The sequence below is a fragment of the Chlamydotis macqueenii genome, chromosome 2 (assembly GCF_036417535.1).
Source record: "Chlamydotis macqueenii isolate bChlMac1 chromosome 2, bChlMac1.mat, whole genome shotgun sequence".
Taxonomy (NCBI): Eukaryota; Metazoa; Chordata; class Aves; order Otidiformes; family Otididae; genus Chlamydotis; species Chlamydotis macqueenii.
Genome location: NC_141557.1, coordinates 46,004,842 through 46,032,838, shown reverse-complemented (window position 1 = coordinate 46,032,838; position 27,997 = coordinate 46,004,842). Strand labels below are relative to the sequence as shown.

At 38.3% G+C, this 27,997-nt stretch overlaps 1 protein-coding gene across 1 annotated transcript; it reads right to left on the bottom strand.

The window, feature by feature from the left end:
- Nucleotides 1-130: 130 nt before the first annotated feature.
- Nucleotides 131-13,092, bottom strand: LOC104475123 (prostatic acid phosphatase). The gene is made up of 10 exons (XM_010116092.2): nucleotides 12,979-13,092; nucleotides 11,544-11,639; nucleotides 10,002-10,088; nucleotides 9,224-9,376; nucleotides 6,967-7,065; nucleotides 5,754-5,849; nucleotides 3,028-3,160; nucleotides 1,731-1,813; nucleotides 753-859; nucleotides 131-287 (listed from the first exon to the last, which is right to left on the bottom strand). Exons 1-10 carry the CDS (start codon nucleotides 13,090-13,092, stop codon nucleotides 131-133), a joined length of 1,125 nt encoding a protein of 374 aa, XP_010114394.2.
- Nucleotides 13,093-27,997: the final 14,905 nt, after the last annotated feature.

The window sequence follows — 27,997 nt, the reverse complement described above, 5'->3', positions numbered from 1 at the left end:
CTGGATTTGAGTATTTTTAATTTCAGACCAGACCCTTATGAAAATGATTGTTACTTCAAATGAGCTCTTGGCAAAAGATTTAATCTTGACTTTGCTTTTGGGTACTTGTGCCCGCTTAACTTACCTCTTTTTATGTCCTACATTCTCTTGTCCAATGGTGTACTAGGACCGGGGAGACCAACTGAGTAAATCTCTCCAGTGGACAGCGAAATTTGCAGCCAGGGAGAGTGAGGGGATGCGGATCTCTCAAAGAATTATTCCGGTAGTACATTTCTATGGTGTATTGCCTATTTCAAAATACAGGGGTTCAAAATAAAGTTAAGTATGCAGAACCACACAGCCTTTCTGTATTGTAGTGATTGTACTCTGGAACAAACTTTTAGCCACCTTATTTGTCTGGCTATTAATATGTATCATTAGCACTTTGAAGAGATCTTTTTAAACAGTAGATAGTCAGCACCAATTTGCAAGTAGTTTGTCTTCTTGGTAGAGAGTCAAGGACTAAATAGATTAAAAGGGTAGAGTAAAACCTCTCATTAATTTAATGAAGCAACATATAGCAGGTTTTCAGGCTACAGTGCTGTGATTGTGCTACTGTCAATAGCTGCTAAATTGAGGCCAATTATAATAATTAAAATCAATCTATAATCTTTTCCTCTGTAGTGCACCTTGTGTATCCAGTTTAATTAGTCTATTAGTGAATTCCTTTTTAGAAAAAGAGTATGTTAACAACATAGCTTGCAGATACTTGCCCATTTTTTTCCTGGTAAAGTTCAAAAAAATGACAGGCACTGTACGGAGGCAATTTCCCATTGAAGACATTGAGTGCCATCTGTAAGGCAACAATGGTGGCTGCATGCTGTAAATACAAGAAACCTTTAATTAAAGGCCTATTGAAAATGATTGCATGCACCTATTGTTTAACACTGTGTACAGCACATTACCTGTCCGTTTAACATTACTTGTGTGGCCTCGTTAATACTTGCCCTCTGCCCTCTGCAACGTTGAGCAAATACTGTCCTTTTATGGCTGTACAAACTGAAATGCTGTGTGTATAAAGTCTACATATACATAAACATTTAAGTCTTAGTCACTTGCACTTCTTATCAAAGTTGGTCAGAGCTATTAAAACTTCTTTTAAAAAGAACTACTGGTTTTGCAAGTTAAGTAAACGGTAATTGAGAGCAGATCAATAAGCTCTTTGGCTGATACAGACCTGATAGGGCATAATCTAACAGCAGTTTAGAAATGGGAGCTTTTTTCCTGAGAGCAATCCAAAAATTTCCTTCTCCAATGACAGTGTTTGCACATTCTCAACAAAAGTATAAAGTCACAATTAAGTAACTGCCTTGATAAGAACTTCTGCAATAACTAACCTTAACTTTTTTTTTTCCTTTTGCATCTGAAAAAGATGCAGGAAGCAGCAGGTTTGTTTCTAAATTAATTTTGTGACAGAGGTTCAATAAAACGTGAGGCATAGTTTTTCCTGTTCTTTGCTCAATCAAAACAATATTACAATGAAAGAAGCCGTGATATCAGGTGGAAAATCAAGTGCTGCAGTTTTTAACATAGTATCTGTTCGTTAAAGAATGAAAATAATCCAATGATATTTAAGGTTAATTAAATAAAAATGCTTGTAGCTGTATTTCATGAAGGAAATAAAGTTTCATGGCTTTCACTGCATTTAATAACTGCAGAAAGGAGGCGTAAAAGAAACAGAAAGGACTCACCGCAGAATACATAACCATTTTTTGCTGGTGTGAAGGCTTTTTAGCATCTGAGATATGCTTTAGAATAGTTTTTAAAAGAACACCTGAAAGAAAACAGGAAACCAATGACAATGAAAGGGATGCTTCTATTAACACCTATATCACTTGTTACTGTTTTAACACAATCTGTCTTTAAATGCACCAGATTTATTCAATTTACTTTATAGGTAATTTGTGTGGAGTGCCCTGGTTAATTCTCATACTATTTTTAATATGAACAGTGGGCCTATTTTGCTTCAGTGTAAAATGTTTTGAGGAACCTAATAGCCTCAACAGCTTCAAACAGTGCATTCACAGCTGCTTTGTGCCAGCAGAACAGCGCAACTGGAGCACGGTAATGACTACTACTCTCTTTTGTATGTAACTCCATTGACTTACTGATTTCTAGAGAAAAAGAAAAGGCACATCCTTTGGACTCTGGGCCTTCTTAAATTATGTGGTTGTCTGTATTTTGTTAATTAACTGCTGAAAAGTTGTAAGACAAACTATATGAATTAAATCAATGGCTGTGCAAGTATGGAAGCAGAAGCATCCTAAAATGAGAACTGTACACTCTAGCAGAATTAGGCACAGGTATTGTCTTCAGCTACTGGCACATTTTTTTTTTAGTAGCAATTCTTAGTAAAGCACGAGCAGAGGTTTGAACTTTGTGCTTAGTTTTGTAAGTTGGAGCTCCAAAAAGACAAACAAATTAATCCATGCTTATATGTGGTTTGTCCTTATAGCTCACAGAGCCTGACTGTACAATGTCCATATAAAGCAAAAATAAGGCACAAAGGTTGACAGTGGATGAATGGAGGAGGATGAGTGATTAAAAAGGTATAAACTATTTCTAAATTTCAGCTACTGTTTACTGAGTTTAGAAGCAGTTTAATAGTCTAATTTTAGTACTCTCAGTAATGGAATATGAAGACTGTTAGGCAACAAAGTTACCATCCCAGAAATTATTACAAATAATCATTTGTTAAGTATGTTAAGCATGGTGGCTTACATTGAATTCAGACTTGTTTCTGTTCAGCAAGAATCTGTATATTACTTTGGATTTCTTATACCTTTATTAATATTGGATTAGGATATTTGTGATTCGTATCCTCACCATCTTTTTTCCCATTAGTCAAAATCTTTTAGTGCTGATCACCAATATCCACATCATGGATCTTTCATAGTTCTACTATGGAATCGGTAGCAATGTTTATTATATAACCTTTCTTCTTTCCCATGTATTCTTGGTTTTAAATGGGGTAAGAATTTGGCTTACCTCCCTGCAAACGTGATTTTTGTGTTTGTTTGTGGAACCCGAATTCCGCCTGCAATAACAATTCTGACAGCTTTATCAGCTTGGTCCTGACACCATGAGTAGCCCAAAGAGGTAAAGTGTAATTGTTAATATCCTACAGTGAAGAAAGAAAACATGATGATTTTCTTACTGATTCCTACTGCTAAATGTTGTTTGTTCTAGCACAAAATGCTTGTCAAAACAAACTCTGAACATTCCACTCAAGTAACATTTTCTCTTTATAACAAAATAATTACTGTATTTTGCATTTAGACAGCTATAGAATTCTTATTTATGGCATCACACTGCTTAAAACAATTTTGAAGGGCAGTGTTCAGCAGGAAGAGGAAATATAATACTAAATATTATTATGGTGTCGTGGTTTTGTTAGTGGGGGGGGGGCCTAAGGTGGTAGCTTCTGTAGGAAACTGCTAGAAGTCGCTCCCCTTTATTCAGGGGACTTGGCCAGGCCTAGGGCGGACCCACTGCTGGCCAAGGCCGAGCCGATTGGTAGCAGAATGTCTCGTGATAATGCCTCTGCGATAACGTATTTAAGAAGGGGAAAACAGAAAAAAAAAAAAAGAGAGAGAGGAGAGAAGATGTGAAGAAGCTGAACGGGGGCAGAGGCGCAGAGGGGGAGGCGCAGGCCTCATGGGCCTTGCAGGCCTCACCCTCTGGCCTCTCGCCAGGCAGCCGACTGGGCCCGACTCGGTCCAGCCCAGCTGCCAGAAGTGGAGAGGAGATGAGAAAAAAAGGAATTGGCATTATTTATGCCAGTTGCTAGTGCAGTTGGCAGGTGCAAAAAATTAAATTTATTACTCTTTTTTCTTTTTCAGCCATCCACTCGCATATATAGGAGATCTTTCCTGAAGCAAATCCTGTGTAGGTGTCAGGATTTTAAGGACTGGCAACTCTGAGATATAAGTGAGATCCAGAGAACAAGTAGGAATACGTATAGCTGTAATTTAAATGTACCGGAGCATGAGGTATATGTATAGGGATTAGACATATAGATGGAATTCATACCTACATATACCAAGTCTATCGGATGCTGACGCAGTCCTGAAGTTAAAGTGGAATGGATTAGTCTTTCCTTAGGGACATAGCCCAAGATATATAAATGATCACAACTGTGAGAAAGAAAAATATGCCCCACACTCTGAATTCCTGTTAAAACAAGGCTGCTATCTTTCCTTCAGTTTAATGTAACCCCATAACCCCTGTGAATGTGAGCCATTGGACTGAGCTCACCAGGTGGAGTGTTCTTGTAACAACAAGTTCTAAAGAAAATGCCAACTACTTAAAGGATTTGTTTAAACAAGTGAAACAATAGAACGTGTTAGGTTAAACCAGCTCAGGTCACAATGTGTCGCTTTCTCTTTTGACAAATGTGATTTGTGTCTTGAGGAAAGAATTGGCTGGTTGCGTGCTATTTAAGACAGTGCTGTAGGCAAGCAAGCACCTCAGTCTCCAGGCAACCTGAAAGTCAAATGACGCCTAGCTGATAATAACAAATACAGAGAGATGGGTGCTACTGTAGTTTCATGAATTGTGTTTAAAAAATTATGTAAGAAATCTCTTTTTATATGCTTGAAAGGGTAAGAAGGGCTTTTATGGCAGAAAATTACTGAAATTACTGTGAGGTGTCCCAACATGTTAACGTTTCATTTAACTTAGGCCCTTGGATAACATTCCACCCAAGAGTGCTTTGACCAAAGTTGGACTTTTGCAGAAACTGCAGGACAGAGGTAATACACACCCAAGTATTACATGTTGCTTGTGAAATCTACCTTAAAATTGCCTCAGTTTTCTAAGGGATATGCTAATATTGGTGACCAATTTATCATTAATATTTGAGTTTTAAAATAATTATATGTTAAAGTATTTTTAGTGACTGCTATGCTGTTTGTAACAACAAATTTTTAACACAAGACTCTGCAATTTTCACTTGCTTCAGCTGAGAAAAGTATAGATTTTGAAGTGACATCAAGTGGGGTTTGTTACTAAACTAAGGGCACTCGGGATTTTTTCAAATCCCAGTCGGAGGTAACAGACTGTGGGACCCAGATACCTGTGATAGTTTGGCACTACAGTATCCCTTTTGTTATAAAATTCATGCCTCTTTGTGATGTGCCTGGTTCCTTTGCTAAGAACAGGTTCCCAAATTTGCACAAATAGCTATCTGTGTCATTCCAATGGCTGCTTAATTCCTGAAAATACTCTGACCACTACTGTCCATATGCAAACTGTGGCTTCTCTTGCTTATACAATTTGCCTAAAATCTTTGTGGAAGGATGCTTATGTATCTTTGCCAACAACTAATTTTATTTCTGTGTATCTCTGTGATACAGTTTGGAGGTATAAGACAATTTTATCCAAAGGCGTCCTTTTGCCTGGTTCTCCATATACAGACACTGACAGAATGTTGGATTTGGTAAGCCATTGGTTTGTGTTCCTTACAGTGGTGGATGACCCACAGCAGCCTCACACAGTCATAGTGTCTTTACAGGATTTTCAGTTGCAAGTTTGATGTTAGGTGAGGGTTTCTGGGGAAGAAGCTGGAAATAGTCTATGGTTCAAAAAAGTTTGAAAGCACAGACCTACCCTCTTTCGATGTCTTACAAACAATAGAAATAAGAGCTAAAACCAGTTTTGAGGAAGTGTAAATATTTCTATTGGACCTTGTGAATTTTCTTTATATTATTTACCTCATACTGTAAAGTGTCAGAGAGCTTCCAAATTCTCTCGCTGTTCAACTTCTTTAATGGGTGTCCTGTATGAGTGGCTAAAAACTTCAGAAATGGCTGGAATACAAAAAGGCAAACTTGTAGTACACTAGGCTTTTTACATAACTTCTACAGACTGCCATACTAGCATGTAGAAATTTTTAGGAAAAAAAAAAATCTTTGTACTTTGCACTGAAGCAATGAACCATTGCCTACTAGTAAGAGAATTTGGCCTATTAATGTAGAAACAGTTCATGATCTGAGTTCGGATTTGAAGTATGATGGTGGTACATGCTTGGTGGAAATGTTCAGGAGGGGTTAGAATAGAGGGGACACAGTTATAGGAGGAAGTCTGGCAGAAATCCAAAAAGTGCTTAAAGGAAGTGTAATAAACAGAATTATTCTGATGTTGGTACTGAGCAGAAGGGATGTATGATGTAAATTTGGTAAAACTGGGAATTATGATTCACTTGCATGTAATACCCAGATGCTGAGCCAGAGATAGATGACTAAAGTCAGTGGTTAAAGAAAAACAGGTGAGTTGACAGTGTCATTTGGAATAAACCTGTGAAGAGGAAGGTGGCAGAAGAATAGACAAGTGATTACATACTGATGGCAAAGATTTTGATGGTGGAGAAAGAAAGGAAAGGCTACCTTACAGAGGCAAGAATGAAACATAAGTGAGAACCTGAATGAAGACTTTGGGTTTGAGACATGAACAAGTACTTGAGAGAGCACTGAGGCTATTACAGAAAATCTGGGGAATTGAGGTGGGAGTGTTTTGTGGTGAAAGAGGAATCTAAACTATGTAGAGTTATGTAGACAGAGACGTCAGAGGAGTTGCTTTACATGGGAATAAACAGAGAGAGAGATATTGGAGTGATTTGAGTTATTGGCACTGATTTGATCTGAGTTTTTATTTTGTCTGCTCTTCTAAAAGGTAGGTGGACTGGTTTTTTTTGCCAGGTAGTCAATAATTTTTTCCATGACTTGTAATTTTCAATTGATGAGAGTAGCCTGGTCCAGCTGGATCTATAACATTGTAATTGTTTTTCGGGTGTGTTGTCTACACCCATTGTGAAGATTAGAGATCTGGAAGGATCATATTGACTGCCATTTTTTAAACCTACCTGTTAGGTACAGTTGACAGAAGTGGTACTTTTAAATTAGATTTCCAGAACGGCAAATACTTTACCCGGTACTGCTTGAACTGCCTTTGGAAATCCCTTGTTGCAAAGGTTTCTTTCAGAAGCTCGTTGTATCTTGGGCAGTGTGAGAAAGGTAAGTATAGCAACTGGAAAGAAAATTGCAAAACATTAGTTAGGCAAGGTGTTTCTTGTTCTGCAATTCAATATACCCTTGCAGGATTGTTGTTCTGATTGGCTGCACTAGTTAGGGCAAGCTGAAAAATAATTTGGGAATGTAGTTTTCAAGGATATTCATCTTCAGGACTTTAAGAGTCATACCGATGACGACTTACTGAAATAATCTTTAAATGTTCAGAGGAGTAATAACTGCAGTATTTCAAAGTTAAAGGATTAATTTACACAAGATTAAATTTGTCCCTTGACGAAAGATTAACACATGCCCTCACAAACTGCTTTGTGACTGGCTTCCCCAGGGATGATTTCACTCATCGTATTCAGCCTTTCTTTAAACACACCGTCACCATTTTGCAACAAATTACCAAGCAGCAGCAGGACTGCAATTGGAGTCTTTGTGCATACTCAGCTGTGTTAAGTGGACTTACCACAGCTTCATTTAGTTCAGCTAAAATGTAGAAACTTGTGAAGTTTCTATAACTCAGTTTTTTCTTTCATTAATTCAAGATATGTGAAAGTTAAAGGTTACATGTGACTGAGATAATTTAAGAATTTGATAATCCATTTATCTAAGCTAAACTGAGTTTATTCTTGTTTAAAGTTTTTTTTGTGTTAAATTTTAATCAAAAGTTAAAACAAAATTTGACACTGAGATAGTCTTAGTGTTTTTCTCTAATGTGCTTTTTATTCTTTTTCCAGTAATAAAGCTCTGTCTGTATAGTCCCACAGTTAAAAGAACTTTTAAAAGAACTTGAGAGTCCTGAAGGGATAATTAGCTTGGAAAGCTTCACAGGAGTTTCTTGATCTTTTTAGAAATATTATCTATATATTCCAGAAGTTAGGAAAGTATTTCTGAATTATTTCATGAACAGGCATGACTTTTACCAATAAATGATGGACACTTGTTTTGGGTCGCAGGATACATATGGTCTCAAGCTTAGCCTGTATATGTAGTAAAAATGAAGAGTATTAAAATACAAATAGTTGAAAAAAGTATGGAAAATATGTATGTGTTCGTGACTTTATGATTTGTTTGAATAAACTTACTTGCTCCCCTAGATGTGAATGAGGTGTAGCACCTGCTTGCTGAGTTTGCTAGTGGTGTCGATACTGGCCAGATGTTCTTGACTGTTTGCTGGGGTGCCACCGTCTATGACAATATCAGAAGCAGTCCCTGACTCTACCCCAGGCTGTGTGCACAAACAGGAAGACACGTCTCCATATCCTCCGTCTTCATGCTCTCATCACCCTGAGGCGAGAACCATTGCTCCACGTCCCTATTTAACCTTGTTCCCCTAGCATCACAGACTGTGTTAACTAGACTTGTAAACCCACACAATTTGTTTTGCATCACTTGTGCAAACCTCCTCTCCCAAACTGGAACTCATACTATACTCTCCTGATCTTTCCTAGCTTTTTACCAGAGGTTTTCCACAAATGGGAAACTCCTGCTCCACTCAGTTCCCAGCTTTCCCCTCTAGGACAAGTATATGCAGGCTACAGAGCTGCTATCCACACAATTCCTTATGGCTCCAAGGTGAGCAGCTGAGGAAGGGAGATGAATAAATACATTGTCCTATGAACTCATGTTCTTAAATCTCTGAGTCCTCCTTCCTTTTCCCTTTTACTTTTTCCACTAACCCTCAAAGTGCATGCACTTATCTTCAATGTGCATAAAAAAAAATCCTGTGACTCAGTTCTCACTGTAATGAAAATCTCAGGATCTTTCTTTTGTCTTTTCCATTGGCTGCAGACTAAGAAATGTTGAAGCACTAGTGAGAACAGATATGCTTCCTCTTCTTACCCAAAGCAAGTCATGTTTGTCATAAGTTTAGGATTAGTCTACTTTTATAGTGGTTTATGCACATTATAGGTTAATTCTTTTTCTCTGTACCTAAGACTTCTGTTTTTCTTCCTTTTTCTGTAACTCCAGGTCTCTGATACGTAAGTCCATTCCTGTGGAAACTCTTGGCAATATTTCTACTCGGATAATTAACTTTCTGCGCAATGCTTGTAACATAATGTGCTTTTCATTGCCTTTGCCATGCCCTTTATCCTGTCCCTTCATCTCATATCCTAGGTATTTTACTAATGATTAAGGGAAAGCAAATGCCCCTAGTTTATACTCACATTATCTTGTGACAGTGGTACCGTGTGAACTGGAATTGGCTGCCAAAGGATTCTGGGGTTCCAAATCTGGTCCTGTGCCGGTGGGTACAGCCCAGCAAGACTTGCCTGAGCACTCATAAGTGTGTGATCACAATCAGTGCTTTGAACATAAATCTGAAGCAAGGAAAAAAAAAAAGAAAAAAGTTTTGGAAGATCATTTCTCCTGTTAGTTGGTTTTGTTTTTTTTTTTTCCTCTTGATAGGAAAGAGGGAGTGGTACTGTGCTGGGGAAGATGACATTAAAGTAGAGTGGGATGATGAAGGACCGTGAGAAAGATGTGGGAAGGAGAAACAGTGAAGCTAGAACAGGACTCCGGAATAAAATTTCGGTGGACAAGGGAGCTGTAACATGGTAACAATTCTCTTAGGAGTCCTGGTGAAAAGTAGAAGACCAACTCCATTTGACCATTGAGGCTTTGAGACATCCTCTGTGCACTGAACAGCTGGACCCTAAATGAAAGCTTAGCTGTATCTACACCCCCTATGGAAGTGTAGAATTAGACATACCTGACATAGATACTCTGCCATATAACAGTGAGGCAGCTGAACCTGATATACAACTTAAAAAAACATTCACGTTTTCAGTTAACAATCAGCCTGAATAAATGTTGAGGCATAGTTTAACGAATACTTTGAAATGACATTGAATTTGATGGTTATTAAGTAGTCTCCAACCATACCAGGTTCAGACTTTCATGCATTCAGGAAGTCCCATTAACCATCCCAGATCCAGTACTTGCCTCACACTGCTTGTATAAAACACTCAGGAAGTAAGAGTATCTCCTCCGCACGTACTGGCCAAGCTCATACTGTTGCTGTATGCCAAGCTGTAGAAGTAATAGATCAGTGTAAGACACTCAAGAAGTGTTCTATGCATTCATTGCTACAGCTGAAAAATTAGGTAATATTTCATATTATTTTGATAAAGACCTTTTTCCTTTCTAAAGTTAAGGAGGAAAGAAGACAGGAGAAAAAAAACAGTAAAGTTGCTACGTTTACAGTATTGGATAATATTAGATATGTCTTCCTAACGGATGCAGGTTTGCATTTTGCTCTATGGAAAGCTGTGTGTATGTTTATCCAAGCTAGTGAGACTGTCTGAGGCTCAGGGGGACTTAAAGCACACAAAGAGGCATCCCAACACTGTCTGTCTAATTTCTGCTCTATTGCTGGCTCGCAGCTGATTAACTGTGAGGGCAGACAGAGCAAGCACCTGTCCATGAAGACATGTCCAGGGTATGAATCCCATAGAATATCACTGGTGATTATATATGGAGGCTACTGTTTTAGCTTGAGGAAGATCTTACTTTTCAGGAAGACAGAAAATCTTGAATAGAAGACTTCAAGTAAAAGTCCTGATATTTTGCTGCAGTCGTTAATTATAATCAGGAGTCTGAAACATTTGATTCTTGGCTCTTGCCCATGTCCCCACCTTTCTGCCACTGGATCTTGTTATGCTTTTGCATGACACATTCTTTACCATCACAGATCTTATTCCCATAAGATAAGAATCAATAAGATGGAACCAAGTCACTTAATCTCTGTGTTGAACTAAATAAATGACAATTCTCTACTCTTACAGCAAAATGGATTTTCCAGCCTCAGCATTTTAGTAGCTATGTGCTAAACATTTTCAAGCTTGGCAACATAATTTTGTAAACACGTAACAAGAGAATCACATGCAATGTCCCTGTAGACCATGTAATGGCCTCAATATTGTAATCTTTTTACTTGTACTTGGTGTTTCCTGGCCGAAATTGAAATACATTCAGCTTTGCTCAGGTAATCATTGCTCTGCACTGGATTCTCAAGTACAGTGATTGTTGCCTCCTGAAGTCCACTTCTAAGTCATAGGATAATTCCGGTTGAAAAGGACCTCAGGAAGTCTCTAGTCCAACCTCCTGTTCTAAGCAGCATCGGCTATGAGGTCAGAGCAAGTTACTCAGGGCTTTATCCAGAGTGCCAGATGTGGCCCACAGTGTGTGTATGCGATCACCTCTTTCTGTTGCTGGAACTGTGCATCCGGTTTCCTGGGGTATGTGCTTGGCCTAGGCTTCTGCCCCAACTTGCCTAATATGTGTGTTATTAAATCCTGACACCTGAGTCTTGAAGCCTTCCATGCCCTGGAGCAAGCTGGCATGTAGTGCTGAGCTTGCATAATGTATATGTGGAATGATTTAGCCATAGCTGAGTTAAGGCATAGGAAGCTGGTTTCTTACTCCTGTTTCTTCAAGGGAGGTGACGTGAGAGGAAAGAGGCCTGGCCCAGGTAAGCAAACGCACCTTGGTAAGCTGTCCGTGTCCCTGCTGCCTTGCAACTTCTTTGTGCTTGTCGGTTGGAAAAAACTCCAGTGGGGTATGATCACCATGCCGAAATACCTGATAAAATAGATGGAATTCTCTTCACATTACTGGGATTTTTGTGACTGATACAATTAGTGCAGTCACAAGGAATATGCAATGATGACAGTGAGTACTGTATCTGACGGATGCTAAATGTATTCATGGTGCTTTTCTTGGGTCTAGATAGCTACAATAACTGTTTGATTTATTTAGACAAATGTAACTCTTCTTTTTTTCTAGGTATTTGAAAAGTAATTAACTCAAATATATTTTCGCAAGTTGTAAAAACTATACAGTATCTTAATATATTTTAAAGAGGTTTTGTGTATTTCAGGAGGTATAGACCACAACATTAAATAAACAGAAAGCAAACAGAAGCATGTAAGTAATTTTCCGGAAATATTAGGTCATTAATATCTTGATGAGACACCCTGGGAATTCGAAGGAAATGAACCAAACAACTGCTCTACATACAGTTTCTATGGCTGGCTTAAGCACTCTTTCTTTTCTTAGAAATTAGCTTTAAAAAGCCATGTGTTGACTTCTTCATCACAAGAGGTGGTGAAAGTGCCATCTAATATCTAAATCCAGACTAAACTGTTACTCTGAACGCATTGAACCTGTTGTGGAATTTCACTTCATATAAAAAATACAACTATAAAGATACATCAAGATTTTTCATTCCTGCAATGAATTATTTTCTTATCCAGTATATCTGTAGATATGTGTCATATAATTTTAAAATTTTACCAACTGATTTTTTTTTTTATTTCTTAATCCAAGTAGGGAGAAAGAAAAGTGAAAACTGCAGCCCAAAAAGTATGTAAGTGATTTACAAGCAAGTGCGGTATTCAGAACAAGATTCAAGCTTTCTACAAACAAATGGTATGTCATAGTATTTGCAAATAGCATTGGTTTCACAGCACTGGTTCTATATTGCTTATTCAATGTCATTGTACACTTGTTTGGGTTTCACATACTGAAATTTGTTTTGCAGGTTAATCCACTGAAACCACTGGAAAAGTGGAAACTCTTCCATGACAAAGAGGGTTTTTGCACAGTTGATACTTAGTTATGAAATCCTCTTTCACAATTTAAAAAAGAATCCTATGTCATTCCCCTCTCAGTGTTATTAAAAAAAAAGCACTCCTTGTCAATCCAGGAAGTTAAGTTCATCTAGGACTGCACAAAGGAGGCAGAATTATAAAATCTTATTTAGAAATTTTTTTTTGTACAATGCAATAGCAAATTTTGAATATGCCAGAAACATTTAAATATTCAAAAAGTGCCCCCTCCTCCCTACAGTAGAGTAAAAGAAGAGCAGTAAGTGACAGGTTTTGAAGAAATTCCCTTTGCCCGTGAACTATCTACTTACTACGGACAGAAACTTCAGTTTTCTTTTAGCTGTTGTTTCATGAAGAAAGATGCAGAAAAGGCAGAACACGAAACATAGACTCCAAACTCCACACACCAGCTGCCTTGCTCTCATCCTGAGGGTAGCTTTCAGCTGTTTTGCACACCGGGGTCCCTGACTGGATGTGGTGATGTGGTAAATATATGGCTAAGAGGGGAGGAGTTGTGCTCGGTGAAGACTGAAAATGGGCTGTGAACTTGCCTCCTCCTCCCTTTTTTTCCCTTATTGCATTAGCGATTTCCAGGGGATTTATGAAATGAAAAATTTTGCACTTGTGCTCAGTTTCTGTGTCCTCTGTATAGCATAAAATGTAATCTCTGAGCTCTCCAATTCCTGCCCCTAACACTTGCAAGAAGGCAGGTGAACGTAAAGAAGTTGCTTTCTATAATTTAAGCTAGGATTTAGCATGGGTCAGTCAGCCTTCTCAAAATTGAAAATGCTGCAGACTCTGTTATCTCTTGCTGTACGCGAAAGAGGTAGTAAACCATTTTCATTCCTAGTGCTCACACAGTCTTCTCTGAACACTTTGTACTAGAAAGCTAGAAGGAGCCGTGCTGACGATTGCTCTTTTATAAAGGATGTCTGGATTTTTCCCTGGATTTGGCTGTGGTCTGTAGTAGGAATAAACAGCAGAAGGTTTTGCTGCACGGGAGCAGGGATAAGCCTAAATTCATTCAAAAAAAGTGAAGATACATGAAATTTTCCTCTTCACAGTAGATTGACTCTGTTTCCAGTGGCAAAGTGTGTGCCACTGTCTTCTATAACTATCCTGCAGAATTTAATACAGTTAGGTAAATTATTTTCAAATTTATCTTGCTGCAAACACTCATTGTTACAGCATACATAAATCAAGAATTGCTTCTGTCATTTCTCCAGTATATTTTAAATAAAGAAAAAATCTGGCTCGGAGATAGTGTTGCAAGAGACAGGATTTATCTTATAAGCTTGTTGGTCTATGTTCAGTCACTTTCATGTGTTAATGAAAGCCCTGTTAATATGTAAAAATTGAAGGTGATTTCTTAGTGATCAAAAGCTCTCTGCATGTAACACTTTAAAAGAAAGTACTGAAAAAAAAATCATGTTGCTACCCAAAAAGGTTATATAATCTCAAGCTAGTTTAAGGCGCAAATAACAAAACATTCCTTTGTAATTATTAGATATAGGCTTGTCTACAGGGATCAGTCCTCTTTCCTGAAGTAACAATGCTTTCACATCTGTCAGAGCTAAAGGGATTTCCCCCATGAAACATTCAGAGCTCAGACTTTCTTGTGCAAGATGGTTTATCTGTGATTTCTGATTTGTGCCTGACAAGTCTAATACACTCATGCAGAAATAGAAAAATATGGGGAGCTGCCTACATTTATTGAGAAAGAATTTTTTTTTTCTTTTTAGATGGGGGAGCTGGAAGAGATATGGGTCAAGTGATTAAAGCTATTCACACCTTGTACATTTTCTTGCCTCCACTGCTGCCATACTTCAAAAATCTCTTTGAAGAGACTGTTTTGCTGTTTCTAGAGAACATGACATTAGATGCCACTCCTCAAATATGCTGCTCTGCAAGACAAGGTTTTTAATTAGATCAACTGATACCACTGCGAAAAAATAGGCAAGTTCTCAGAATTGCAAGGGTCCATTCAGGTTCTTCAGATACTGTAGATACATCTAACAAGGACAGCAGAAAGTTTTAACTTTATTCTTTTTAAACACCCATTGCCTCACACTTTGTATGAGATTTCTTTAACAAGGAAAGTGAAATTACACTTACTTTGGACATGACAAAATATTAGTGTAAAAACTGATGCTTGCTTCCTCTGATCTGCTGCTAATTCTGCAGAAAGACACCTAAAGGGCTGGAGTTATTTTAAAGTACACTACATTGGTTAACTGTTCCTGCTGAAGGTCATAGAGGGAGAATGAAACAGTGTGCTGTGCCCATTGTTCCCGAGACTGAAGCTCTAGAGAGCAGGAGACGGAGCTTTCTTGGCAGCAACCTCATACCTGCAGAAATCCCTTGTTGCAAGTGGTGAGAGGTGTGAAAACTATAGCTGCTTGCAAAGTCAAGGTAACTGATTCTTTAATATGTCTGCAGCCTGTGTTAAAACAACAGCTGAAGGTGGAAGAGGAGAAGATAATGATAAAGACAATGAATAAGCATCCCTCACTGCTGTGGAAGTACAAGGGAAAATATATGAGGTGTAGATCGTATGCCTTTATCTTACCAATAAACTTGATGAAATATTTATGGGATCATGATAAACATAATGTTATTAAGCAAGTAAAAGTATGACTTTGTGTTGTGTCCTGTATTGTGATATCTGAAATGTCAGTGTGTTAAGAAATGCTGCTGGATCTTTGACATTGTTTAGGGAATGTAAGTTTTCATTAACAGTCCTTCAGCACTTTAAAGTAGGTTCAAGGTTTACTGTGTTTAAAAGCTTAGTAATCCAAAGGACAAAATGTGGCCCTCTACCCACAAACTGCAGTATGAAGAATCTTTTCCAAACTGTAATGCTTACCTTCTCCACCAGCTTTTAAGTGTAGAGTTAAATCTGCTTGGTATTTAAACGTAGTGTAGGATTGGACTTGCAGCTTGCTACTTCTTCATTGGCAGTGAAGGAGGGTCAGAATCGGTTGAAGACACACTGATAAGTATGTTAGGAGAAGAATCTAGTGTAGAACTAGTGGGGGAGAAGGAGGCAGGCGTAGGAGTACTTCAACCTTTCCACCCTGCCTCCCCTCCTTCTCCCTCCCTTAAATGTCCTGTAGTGGGATACTTATTCCAGTCTCTGGTGTTGAAGTCATGACTCTGGCTTTTGCAGTTTTGATGTCTATGTCCACTTCCATGTTTTTTCCATGACTTCTTTCCTCAGCTCCAGTCAGATCAGGGTTATATCTGTCCCTAAATACAGTTCAATGTTTCCTCTGGTTTGCAGTGTCCCTGTTTGTCTCTTGCTTGCACACTGTGATTAAATGATAAAGAAAAGTGAGGATATCATTCATTCAGCTGCAATAAACTAACAGCTAGAACAAAAAATTCCAGCTCCAAGTCACTTGATTGTATCTAAATAGATAGGTATCCGCTGCCTCTACTTGGCTAATGCTTAACATAGACTTCTGTGGTCCTTTATGTTAGGAAAACAAAGGCACGTCATGTCACCATGCCTTCTGTTTCAGTTCAAAGCTGCACTCTTTATGTCAATCTGAGATGAAATACTGTTTTGGACAGTGGCCAGCTTCTTCTCTGTTACACTGATGCAAATACAGAGTAACTGCACTGAAGCTGATGAACTTCCCTTGAGGTTTACACAGCTGTTCTTCCACTGGTGTTCTCAGCACCTTCTGATCTTCTGCATTTTATGATGTTTTGGGATATGTGCATCTGCTGCTCCAGATCCTCATTTGGTATGGGCTGGAGTTATCTTTTATTTCATTGGCTTGCAGGGGCTTCAAAATGCAGGAAAAGGAAGATGTTAAAACCCGTTTTCTCCACTTGTTCTGATGAAAAAGCATTATTAAAAAACTAGATCCCAGCGTTGATGCAAAAAGAGATAAAATCCCAGATGCAGCCTTCCTCTGGAGTTTTGCTGGACTATAAAGCTCCCTCCTCTCAAATGTGAGCAGTTTCTCTCCAGTTCCATGTGATTCACCTCTGTCATCATGAAATACACAAAACATGAAAAGCAAGATTGACATGGAGGAGCTGCAGATTAAAGTGCAGTTTGGTATTTGTGTCTTAACAGATGATTACTGTAATATCAGAACAAAGGGATTTAGCTGACATTATTCCACACAGTGGTGGTGCTTATTTCAGTCTTAGGCCACCAGTGAGTCACAAACCTGAATTTTGTACAGTGTAAAAGCCCTTTATTCTTTTTTCCCCAAATTCTGTGAATGAATTCAAGCACCCCTGCTTGGGTATGATGGATGGCTATAACCAGACACTGCCACTGCAGGAAAGAGGTAAGGTTTGTAGCAACTTGCTAGGAGACAAAAATCTTTAGACCACTAACACTATCAAGTCATTTAGACTTACTAATGAGTTGTATGGGACTGACAGGATCATGTTGTTTTGACAATGGGAGGTGAGATATTTCTCATACTGGAGGAAAAGAACATTTTCTTCCAGCCAGCTGTCATCACAGCTGTCTAGATTGTGCATAAACCAGAAGTGTTTCATCCAAGTGCTGACATAAGTCCAAACAACAACCTCTCTATGTGTAATCAAGCATCGAGCTATTGTCCTCGTGCACCTTAGAATATCTGAGGGGTTTGGATTGCTGCTTTCTTTAAATTTTAGTAACTATATTTAACTTTGAGGTAGGCTACAATAACTATGATTAAAGCAATTGTTCTGCTCAGCTGGAATGATTTCTGATCATGCCCTAGCACAATGCTGCAAGATTTCAAATGCAAATATGTGGGAGAGAAGAAATGTTCTTTCAATAACTTTTTAATTTTTATTGGAATATAACAAAAAGTCCTTTATAAAAACCCAAGCTGAGGTCAAATATAAGCTAGCAATTTATCATAAATATTGGATCTTGCTGATAATGAGCGTCATTTACACATATGGATAGTTTAGATTTTGGTACTTAAATTCTGAATTAGAAGTGACAAATTAATAAATTAGCTATTTGCTTCAGAACTGTTATCCTCCCTTTTCTGTACTATTCCTGTGCTGTTATCATCCTTCAGTCTTTTTGGATTCTTGGATTTTTGGTTATTTTTGCTTTTGTTCATTTTAACCAGTAAAGCATTTTATGCTAGCACTTAGGCATACTTCCACAGCACAGTTCAAACCTTTTTTGATCAAGTGTTTTCTTGAGAGGCTGGTGATTGATGTAAATATTGCCACAAACATTTTGTGAATGAAACTGCCAGAACTGTTACAATGGATGACTGTGGTTTTATGTCACTGCACGATGTCTATTAATACTAACTAGGCTGCATGGTGGTATTACTTCAAACTTCTCCTTGGCATTTCCAATGTGACTTCTATCAGTGAAATTTTCATTGACTGTCAATATGATTGTTAGAAGAAAATTGTATATTTTTGCTTTAGGTCATATATCCACTTTCTCTCACAATAAATTGAACTAAAGTAAATATTGCATATCAGGGGTATAAAAATGGAGATGTTTTGCAGACTTCCATTTGATTTAGAAGTGACATTGAGCTTGTTCTGTCAGGTATTTTGATCTGCCTCAACAAAGTACCTCAAAAAGATGTTCCATTTTCTTATGTACTATAATCCTGTGCAGTCCATGTTTGTCTTCACGGGCACTTCCATAAAAAGCACAAAAGATGCAAAAGTGCCTTTTGCAGAAATGTGAGACCAACTATCCAGAGGGCAATAGCTAAAATGATAAACAGACAAAATGGTACTGGCAGTTAATCTGTTGTTCTGTTTTGTGATATTTTACTTACTGGGAGGGAGAATAAGTTGTGTGTGGGAGTGGCAATAGTTTCAAGGATCCATTTTCATAGAAAAAGAAGTGCCAGTAGAAAGAAGATACGCTCAAAGTAATGCAGGGACTTGGCCAAATCCTTTCTGAACTGCTGCCGCTGCTGAGACAGATTAATGTTACCTTCAAATACTAATCATTCTTGGAAACAACCAAGCAACCCATTAATTAGCAGCTTAGTTGATAATTATAATGTGGGTTTCGTTTTACAAAGTGTAGGTTTATAGGTTTGATTTATAACATGCTGGGCTTTCCAAGGAATTTGGGAAAGTGCTACACTAAGTACAGGTAAGCCAGCCAAAGTACCTTGGATAACTGTAATGCAACCCAAGCTATGCTACCTGCATAACTGACTTGGACTTCATGCTTAGGCACGAGCACAAAATGGATAATTAAAATTAATGCTTCGTGTAATGGAAAAAAATGCTACCCAAAGGAATCCTGAGTTTAACAGACACATTATTAGGTTCATGTTCAGATTGACATCAGTAAATGCAAGGCAGTAGCCCACAAAACAAACTTTCTTTTGATTTACATTTCACCAAGCACGGTAGAATTGCTCAATGTTCATCATGTGATTCTTCATGATTTGCAGACACACTGAACAGTGAAAAATTCATAACATCCTTTCAGTTAAATTACAAATCTCTTCTGTTTTGTCAGCTCTAGATCAGAGTATTTTCTAAACTTAATTTAAAGCAAACAATGAGAAAAAATGCAATAGCATGAAAGGAAAAGTTTATTTTAGTGCAAGACAAATAAAAACTGTATGCCTCAACCTACACAAGAACTAAGAAATAGTGTAATTGGTGGAAAAATATTTACCTATATCAACAGGTACCTCAGAGAAACATTTTGCGAAAGCATATTGCCATCTAGTGTTTAACTCTCTTCTGTTCATTGTACTTTGGGCTACTGTTGTTGCAGTAGATTCCTGACGGACACTTTTGTGAGAACCATTGGAAATCCAGTAATATATTGAGAAATGCAGAATAGCATCACTGCAACCAGACGTCAAGAACACGTGACCACGTTTCCAAATTTAAATAAAGATTAAGTTCAATAATGTTCGCTCCCATATTCAGGGTTACTGGCAATATAAATTTACTATCAAGAAGGAAAGAGTTTGTTAAAGTCAGTGTCCAGTTCTTCTTTCAGCATTGTGAGAAGTGGTGAAAAAACAATGTAGTGGTTTTTATATACTTGTAGCACTAACCCTTAAATAATTTTCCCTTTGCATGTTTTCACTCGTGTTGTCAGAGGAATTCAGCATGTTTCACAAGAATTCAGCATCTTTGTAGAGAGAGAGGCATCTGGATTTATTTTATAAAATTAGAGAATTTGAGTGCCACAAAGATCAAGTTGGGTCTTCTCTTATTTAGCGTCTTCTCTTCTTTTCAAACAATTTGTTGGGATTTTTTTCTCCTTTTCTCTGCACCTGAGTTATACTTAATGTGAAACAGACAAATTCAGTGTAGTTTATTTTTGATGGTATTCAGAGATGACATAGCTTTCACATCTCTCTTTCCGTGTTTTCTTTTAACTTTGGACTCACCTGATTCATAGCAATGACTTCGAGATACTGAACTGGAGATTAGAATTTTATCAGCTGGCTCAGAAAACTTCCTCTTAGAAAGGCCATTTGCCTCTATGACATCCAGCTTTATAGTTGTATAAAACTTTGCAGTACTTTAGTGATTGAAGGTGGAATTTCCTTTCTGTATGACTTAGGTTTAAAAAAAAAAGAAAAGTTGTTTAACCTAGAAACAGTCTAACAAAAGCTCCAGTGCATCCAGCAATGCTACGTTCTCTGCTAAGACATTTTTTTCAAATGATGGGAGGCAACAGTTTTCAACCATTCAGACCAATGTGTTTGCACAGAACATTTGTTGAAAGTTGTTGGGTGGGGGAAGGAAAAGGGAGAAGTTTGTTGTACATTTCATGATCTGTTAACTTGGGAAAGGTAAAAGTTAATATGAAGTTTTATTTATTTCCTAACTACATCTGTATAACTTAACTATTGGACTGCTTATACAATTTGTTTGTTTTCATCCTGAGGGTGAGCAATTGAAGAAGTGTAAGAAGCTTTCTTAAGTCTGAATGTATTTAAGAATAGCAAGTATAGTTTCTGTACTTGCACCCAGACAGAATTGCCTGAGTCAAGTTAGCAGCATCTCTTGTGCTTGCTATCTGTTACTAAACCAGGTTAAGGAACTGGTTTGGTTTCAGATAAAACTTTGCTGTTGGAAAATCATGGCTGCAATGACATTTTTTTTCCTCATACACTGACGTATGATATTTGCTTGTCTTTATCTTGTAATACATAGCTCTATTCCTTACTTACTCTTTTTCAAACAATTAACATTTGTTGGTTGCTAGATTGGTCACTTCTTCCGGATTTCATAGTGTTTTCTTCACCTCCTGTCAGTAATGGTCTAACAGAATTGCTTTCAAGATGTTTCTTTATTTTTTTCCCTTCATTATCGTGTGAGCAAAGATCCTTTATTCCTTGTGAAGCAGAGACTATCTAAAGCTACACCCCGTGGTTTAAATTTTGGTTTCCTGAAAACAACATTTTGTGATGTATTGAAAAACTTAGTATGGCTTGATCTGCCTCTAAACTGTTAATAATATTATATTGGAAATCTATGTTTTACTGAAGTCACTGTATTACAGACACCAGATTTTGATAATGACATAGGCAGCCTTGGACATTTTGGGAAAATTGCAAGTAAATGCAGTTTTGGGAATGATATGAATGATTTCCCTCTAAGACAAAAGGAAAGAGAGAGACTAAAAATAAGGAGAGTGAGGTACTAGCTGTGGAGACATCACTGAAGATGTTTAAAAGTGAATTACATGAATCTCCTGAATTCCTCCGCTATAGGAATGTAGTTACATACTGCTGTGTGGAATTGAGAAAAGACTAGATGACCTCTTGCTGTCCCTTTGTCTCCTATTTTTTACCAGTTTTATGATTCCGCAATGTGAATGTCTTGGAATGTACTATTTACTAATAATTAGTTTGAAGGACCTGGTATTCTTTTGGGTCTGAAAATTCCAGCAATTAAAAACTTGGTAATGGGTCTGGATAGTAGAAAATAGTTATATCATCCTGTCCTTAGAGACAACTTTAAAGCGCCATCTCCTAGGTGCTTTTAATTTCTATGCATTGCACAGTAATGGCTTCTAATTAATGAAGTTCAGTTAAAAAATTGGAATTCATTTTCATCTGTTTGATATTTACCTCCATTCTGCTGTAGTACTGTTGAATAATTGAAGCTAATGAGTTGGTTGAGGGCAGTGAGACCGTATTCAAAGTATCAAGCCCAGTTACTAGCCCCGCTTCTTGATGCACACAGATAAGAGGTTACATTACCTGCTAACATATTTTTTGAGTTGTACTGATGAAGCATCTAGGTAGTTGAAGATCAGCTGTCACATGGAACTGATGGGCATTAACTCCACACTGTGCGCAAAGGCATGACTACCTCTGTTCCTTACTATCTGCTGATTTTGGTACTGTCAGGCTTGTAGAAGAACAGATACTCATTTTTTTTTGGCTAAGACACCCATCTTTCATTTAAGATCACGCTTGATTTCCTGTGTGACTTCCTACATGGACTTTAGGAATCGCAGTGCAATGCAGAGATAATGAATTAGTATTGATCCAGCTATTCCATATACCAGACACAGTATAGCTATACAACCACTGTGCTGCCATAAACTGTCCCCAGCATTGTCAGCTGTAGCACCCTGTGATTGCAGTGCAGAACCTGCTCTGATGACACGGACCTAAGTATAGCTGTCCAAGAAGCTTAGTGAATGAGCTGGGTGGAGGTTCTGTGATACTGGGACTGAAATCCCTCCAGGACCCACCCTCCCTGGCTTGTTACTGCTAAAGTTTCATCTTGGGTAGACTTTTTTCTGTCTGTGAAGGGCTGTTACTACTGGTGAGATCATTCACTTAGTAGAAGAGCAGTAGGAAACATGCCTGGTCTATTTTCTAGTTCTTTGCCCTGATCATTTTTCCTTGTGTTGTAAATCAATATTAAACTTTCCTATAAATATATTTTTTTTATTTTAAGCTCAAAATGGAGACTATTCAGAATAGGATTTCTACAGTACTGTTCATGAAGCGTTCTCTCCTTTAGATGTCCAGAGCATAAGTTGGTCACCAGTTCAGACCATGAAGACGTGTCTCAATGCTATGCTATTCTATGATTCGAGGCTGTTACTTCAATTTTATATCTACATTTTTTCATTTTAGATTGTATTAGTTTTTGTGGCTGACTACCACCAGGCAAAGCTGAATTTGAAGTTGTCTGATGCTGCTCTTCACTGCCAAGATCTTTCTACTGGGAGAACAATTTCTGCTTCTGCTCATGTGTGTAACACCTGTAGTAGCACTACCTGTAAGATAGCGCTGTTACCACAGCCTTTTAATTGGTTTTAATGAAATGTCATATTTAATAAGTCCTTGATACTTACTCAGCAAATTAAAACTTGAGTTAGTGTAAAGATTTTAAGCATAAAATCAACCTTATTAAGAAAGGTAGGTTGCTTCAACTGTTTTTAAGAAAGAAAAAAAATGACAGCACAAAACAAGCCTCATCTCAATAAACGCTGACCTAACTTTCTTCGCAGTTCAGTAGTCATGTGCGAATCCACCAATCATAGAATCCTAAAATAGTTTGGGTTGGAATGGACCTTTAAATGTCATCTAGTCCAACCTCCCTGCATGGAGCAGGGACATCTCCAACCAGATCAGGTTGCTCAGAGCCCCGTCCAACTTGGCCTTACATGTTTCCAGGGATGGGGCATCAACCACCTCTCTGGGCAACCTGTTCCAGTGTTCCACCACCTTCATTGTAAAAAATTTTTTCCTAATGTCTAATCTAAATCTACCTCCTTGTAGTTTAAAACCATTACCCCTCATTCTATCACAACAGGCACTGCAAAACGGTTTCTCCCTGTCTTTCTTATAAGCCCTCTTTAGGTACTGGAAGGCAGCTATAAGGTCTCCCTGCAGCCTTCTCTTCTCCAGGCTGAACAGCCCCAACTCTCTCAGCATGTCCTCATAGGAGAGGTGCTCCAGCCCTCTGATTGTTTTTGTGGCCCTCGTCTGCACTCGCTCCAATGTCCTTCTTGTGCTGGGCGCTCCAGAACTGGATACGGTACTCCAGGTGGGGTCTTACGAGAGCAGAGTAGAGGAGGAGAATCACCTCCCTCCACCTGCTGGCCATGCTTCTTTTGATACAGCCCAGGATGTGGTTGGCTTTCTGGTCTGCAAGCATGCACTGTCACCTCATATTGAGCTTCTCATCCACCAGTAACCCCAAGTCCTTCTCCTCAGGGCTGTTTGGAATCCATTTTCCGCTCAGCCTATATCTGTGCTTGGGATTGCCCCAACCCATGTGCAGGACCTTGCACTTGGCCTGGTTGAACTTCATGAGGTTTGCGTCGGCCCACCTCTCCAGCCTGTCAATGTCCCTCTGGATGGCATCCATCCCCTCCAGCATGTCAAACACACCACACAGGTTGGTGTCATCAGCAAACTTGCTAAGGGTGCACTGTATCCCACTGTCCATGTTGCTGACACAGATGTTAAACAGTGCCAGTCCCAGTACTGAGCCTTGTGTGGATACATGGTGCTGAAACTGTTCTTTGTCTCTACTGCCTTTATGTGTAAACATTTCTCCACCTCCCCTAGTGACGCACGATTCAAGGACAGACACTAGTGTTCATATCTGCAGTGCCTTTTACGACTTATAAACATATAATCAAAATCTGCCACCTATACATCCTTATCCTTGCATTCTCGTAAAAGGGGAAAGCCCTTTAGATTTCAAGTGCACAGACTTCAAACTGAGAAGTAGTTCAAACTTTGGCTTCTTTCCAATAGTACTGCTTGGAAAGCAACACTTTCCGTAGGAGTGGAGATGGCCAAACTTTCAGTCCCTGAGACCCACAAACTAAGATTATCCTGTGGCAAAGACCCACAAGATGCATATCTCAGAGACATGAGAGCTCTGAGTGTGTTTCAGAGGGAAGGAACAGCAGCTCCTCACTTAGGATCACACTTTGCTGTGGGAGGAAGTAGATCAAACATGCAGCTGGCAGGCATGCTTTCTCAGCACTCCTTGTACCAGAAGTTCATACTAGTTTGTTTCTTTGTGTAGTAAGGGATTTAGATAAACTTGCACCCTTTGTGTTCCTTGGTGCTGATTGAAGGATGAAGTTTTGGCCTGGCACCTTTTTTTTTTGCTAATAAATGTATTTATTCTTGAAAAGAAAAAGTAAGTTCTCTGATCCTGAGGATCAAAAAAATTTCCTGTTAACACTGTCCTTAGTCCTGCTGCATGAAGAAATGACAGTCACATCAAGAATGCGAAAGGGCCTTGGAAACTGTGACGTATCCAGCTGTGAAGCTGTGGGGGAAACTGTAACATCTACTCAAAGGAGAAAGGCAGTTAAAGAAACAGCTATTACAATAGCCAAGGATTTAAGCAAAGGAAAATTCCTTTTAAACACTTGGTCTCCATAACACTCTGGCCAGATGAATGGCTGAGAATGCATATTGGATAGATTGGCTCAATAAAATGGAAATCATAACTGCTGTTTAACAAAGTACCAGGTTCCCGTAACTCCATTTTCATAGGAAAAACTCCAGTTAAATGGTAAAAAATCAGAGCCCTTAAAGTATGGATATGTATAAACTATCTGTGCAGACATCTGTAAAGTAGGGTTGGAGGATCAAACTGAGTACGTGAGCTTTGTATGCTATAAAATCACTGCGTAGAGGCAGTTTGTGCAGTGCTTGAGATGTTCCTCTGTGTATTAGTCAAGGAATCATTAACAAAAGCTAGATGAGAGTGAAATTCATAAATCAGCTGTTCCCTGTTACAGATTGTCTGATACTAATTTTTTCTCTAATTTTAAAGTAATGTTAGATGTCTCTGGCAAAATTAGTCTGACAGTTTTTTTCTATTTACAGCTGGTAATAAAGTTGTTTCTTTTCTACAGCATATCTGTCCTGGTTTTGGCTGGTGTGTTGCCTATGACAGCAATCTTGCCCAGAAAAACTGAGGACATTTTTTTGAAAACTAATACAGGATGTAATGAAGGAAGAAAAATATTTGCTGTGGGCAAACGGTGCATTTGTTGTACTGTGCCTTAGTCTTAGTGTTTGTTTCTAATCACATCTGTGACTCAGCTGTGATGCCTATCTATATACACGTGCTTCTGCATGCCCACACACACACATGGTTTCAAACTGCTGGTCTCCAGAAGTCCGAGTGACCTGACTTGCTAGAAATTATAGATTGTTTTGCTGTGATATGTAGAAACATTTGATGCTTGCTTGCTTGCTTTAGACTCTGACACCTCTGATCTGCAAAATGTGTTTTCCCCGAGTTTGTCAGTGAGGGAACATGGGACCTCCTTTAATGTTCGTTTGCTGGGTAAACAGAGCCAGCTCAGATCTGTTCTGTTCTTGAACTCCAGTGAAAGTGAGGCTGTGGAATATCAAACATGCATCTTCTCTCTTTCTGATGATTACCTTCTGCAATACAAAAATTAATATTCTCATTGTGTCTTTTGTAAGAATCACAAGTTAGTTAGCCAATGCATAATTCAGCAAGTTAATTTTCAAGTTCTGAAAAACATGTGTTTTCTACTGTAGTGCCTTAGAGGTACATTTAGGCCTAGAATATCTTCTCTGGACATACACAGATATGAAAGTAGGTGTATTTTCTGCCCTAAAACAACCTATTATACAAAAAGATCTAGTCTGGCTCACCTGTCTTTCGCTTTTTAATCTTTTATGCTCTACACCATTAAACTACATGTAGTTCTCATGTCTTTGCAATATTACAAAAAGAATATTATACAGTTGACAAACTGTTCATATTTTTAGAGTTATTTCTCAGGGTGAACATTTAAATAATGAGAAGAAAAGCAAGCAAGCATAGATTTCCTGCCAGTGTTTCAATTGCGTGAAGTATTGTGTACTAGATTATAAAAGATTACATATGGACCTCAGCGATTTCAGTAATTTGGCTAGATTATATAGTGTACTAATATTTGATCCAAGCAGTTTTCTTCTTTTCATAATTTTTAAGAGGCATACATTGGGGTTTCAGAATTTTCCATAATTTGTGCTGCATGTAAATTATGAGGTTTACCCTAAAAAGCATTCTTCCTTTGAGCTTACCAGCATAAAAATGATGTCTAGCTTAAATTTGAAAAGGACAGCAGAAGTGCATTCCTGCAGTATTATAAGTAAAAGTGATGATATTATTTGATTTAATAGATTAATTCTTACATGGAGCTGAAGCATAATGATTGTGTTACAGTTAAGGAAACGGAAATGACTGGTATGAGACAAATAATGAAGGACGAGACAGTGAAGAAGCACATTTTCTAGTAGCTAGTGCAATAGTTGGGTGGAAGACGATTACTAGGATGACCTATTTTGGTCTTCTACCACATGCCAGATTGAAAAGTCCATGTGTCAATAATATTTTAAAAACCGCTTTATGTTGGTCCTATAATTGAACAAGTGTTTCTTCACTAACTTATTTAATTTCTTTTCAAGGATAGTGTCCTTCCCGACCATGGCAGGGTATCTGTGAAAGGTCTTAGCACCATAGAAATTTCTGTTGTAGGCTGTTCTGCAGTAACAGCAGCCTCCCACATGGCCAGCTACTCAACCCTCCTTCTCTTCACAAAAAAAAACCAGCAAGAATGAGAAGGAACAAATATCTCTGAAGTGCTGCCTCATTCTGAAGTCCTCACAATTTAAACCTTTATGATTTTACACAGTATGTGACCCCTTTTCCCAGTGTTGAATGGGACCCGTCCAACAATCTAATCTTGTTCACAGTAGCTCTGTAGTCATTTTCAGCTTCTTGTAGCCTATTTTGTGTTAGTACAATGCACACCTCAAAGCACCAGCTTGATCTGTGATTGCTTTTCAGACAAGAAGTGTGTTCTACCAAAAAGAAAGGTGTTATTTCCAGAAGGTAGACAAAAAAACATCAGTGGTTGTCTGCCTAACACTTACATGGGCCTTTCATCTGCTCCAAGACCTATCCACTTTTCATGTCAACTCTGATTTGTGACTTGAAGTAACAAAGCTATATTTGTGTAACTAAACTAACACAGCACTAAGTAAAGCATCCAAGCCATTGTTCATTGATCCATCCCTCTTTTGAAATCTACTTAATACAAAATAACCCACCTCCGCAGCTATTTTGTCACTAACTTTCTCTTACATACTCTGAAAGAAGTAGCTGCCTGTACAGTAACTCTGCAAGCCAGTGTGGTCTGAGGAGAATGTGAGGATCAGTACGTTACTTTAGTACAACTTGATGGCATTGCCTGGCCAGTCTCTGATTTTTCCAGTGAAAAAAATACATATATTTAAGAGCAGGTTCCCCTCTTCTTACATCCTCCCCTTCTTGGCATGATCTGTGTTTTGCACTCTACTAAAACAACATTTCTGGTTCTTG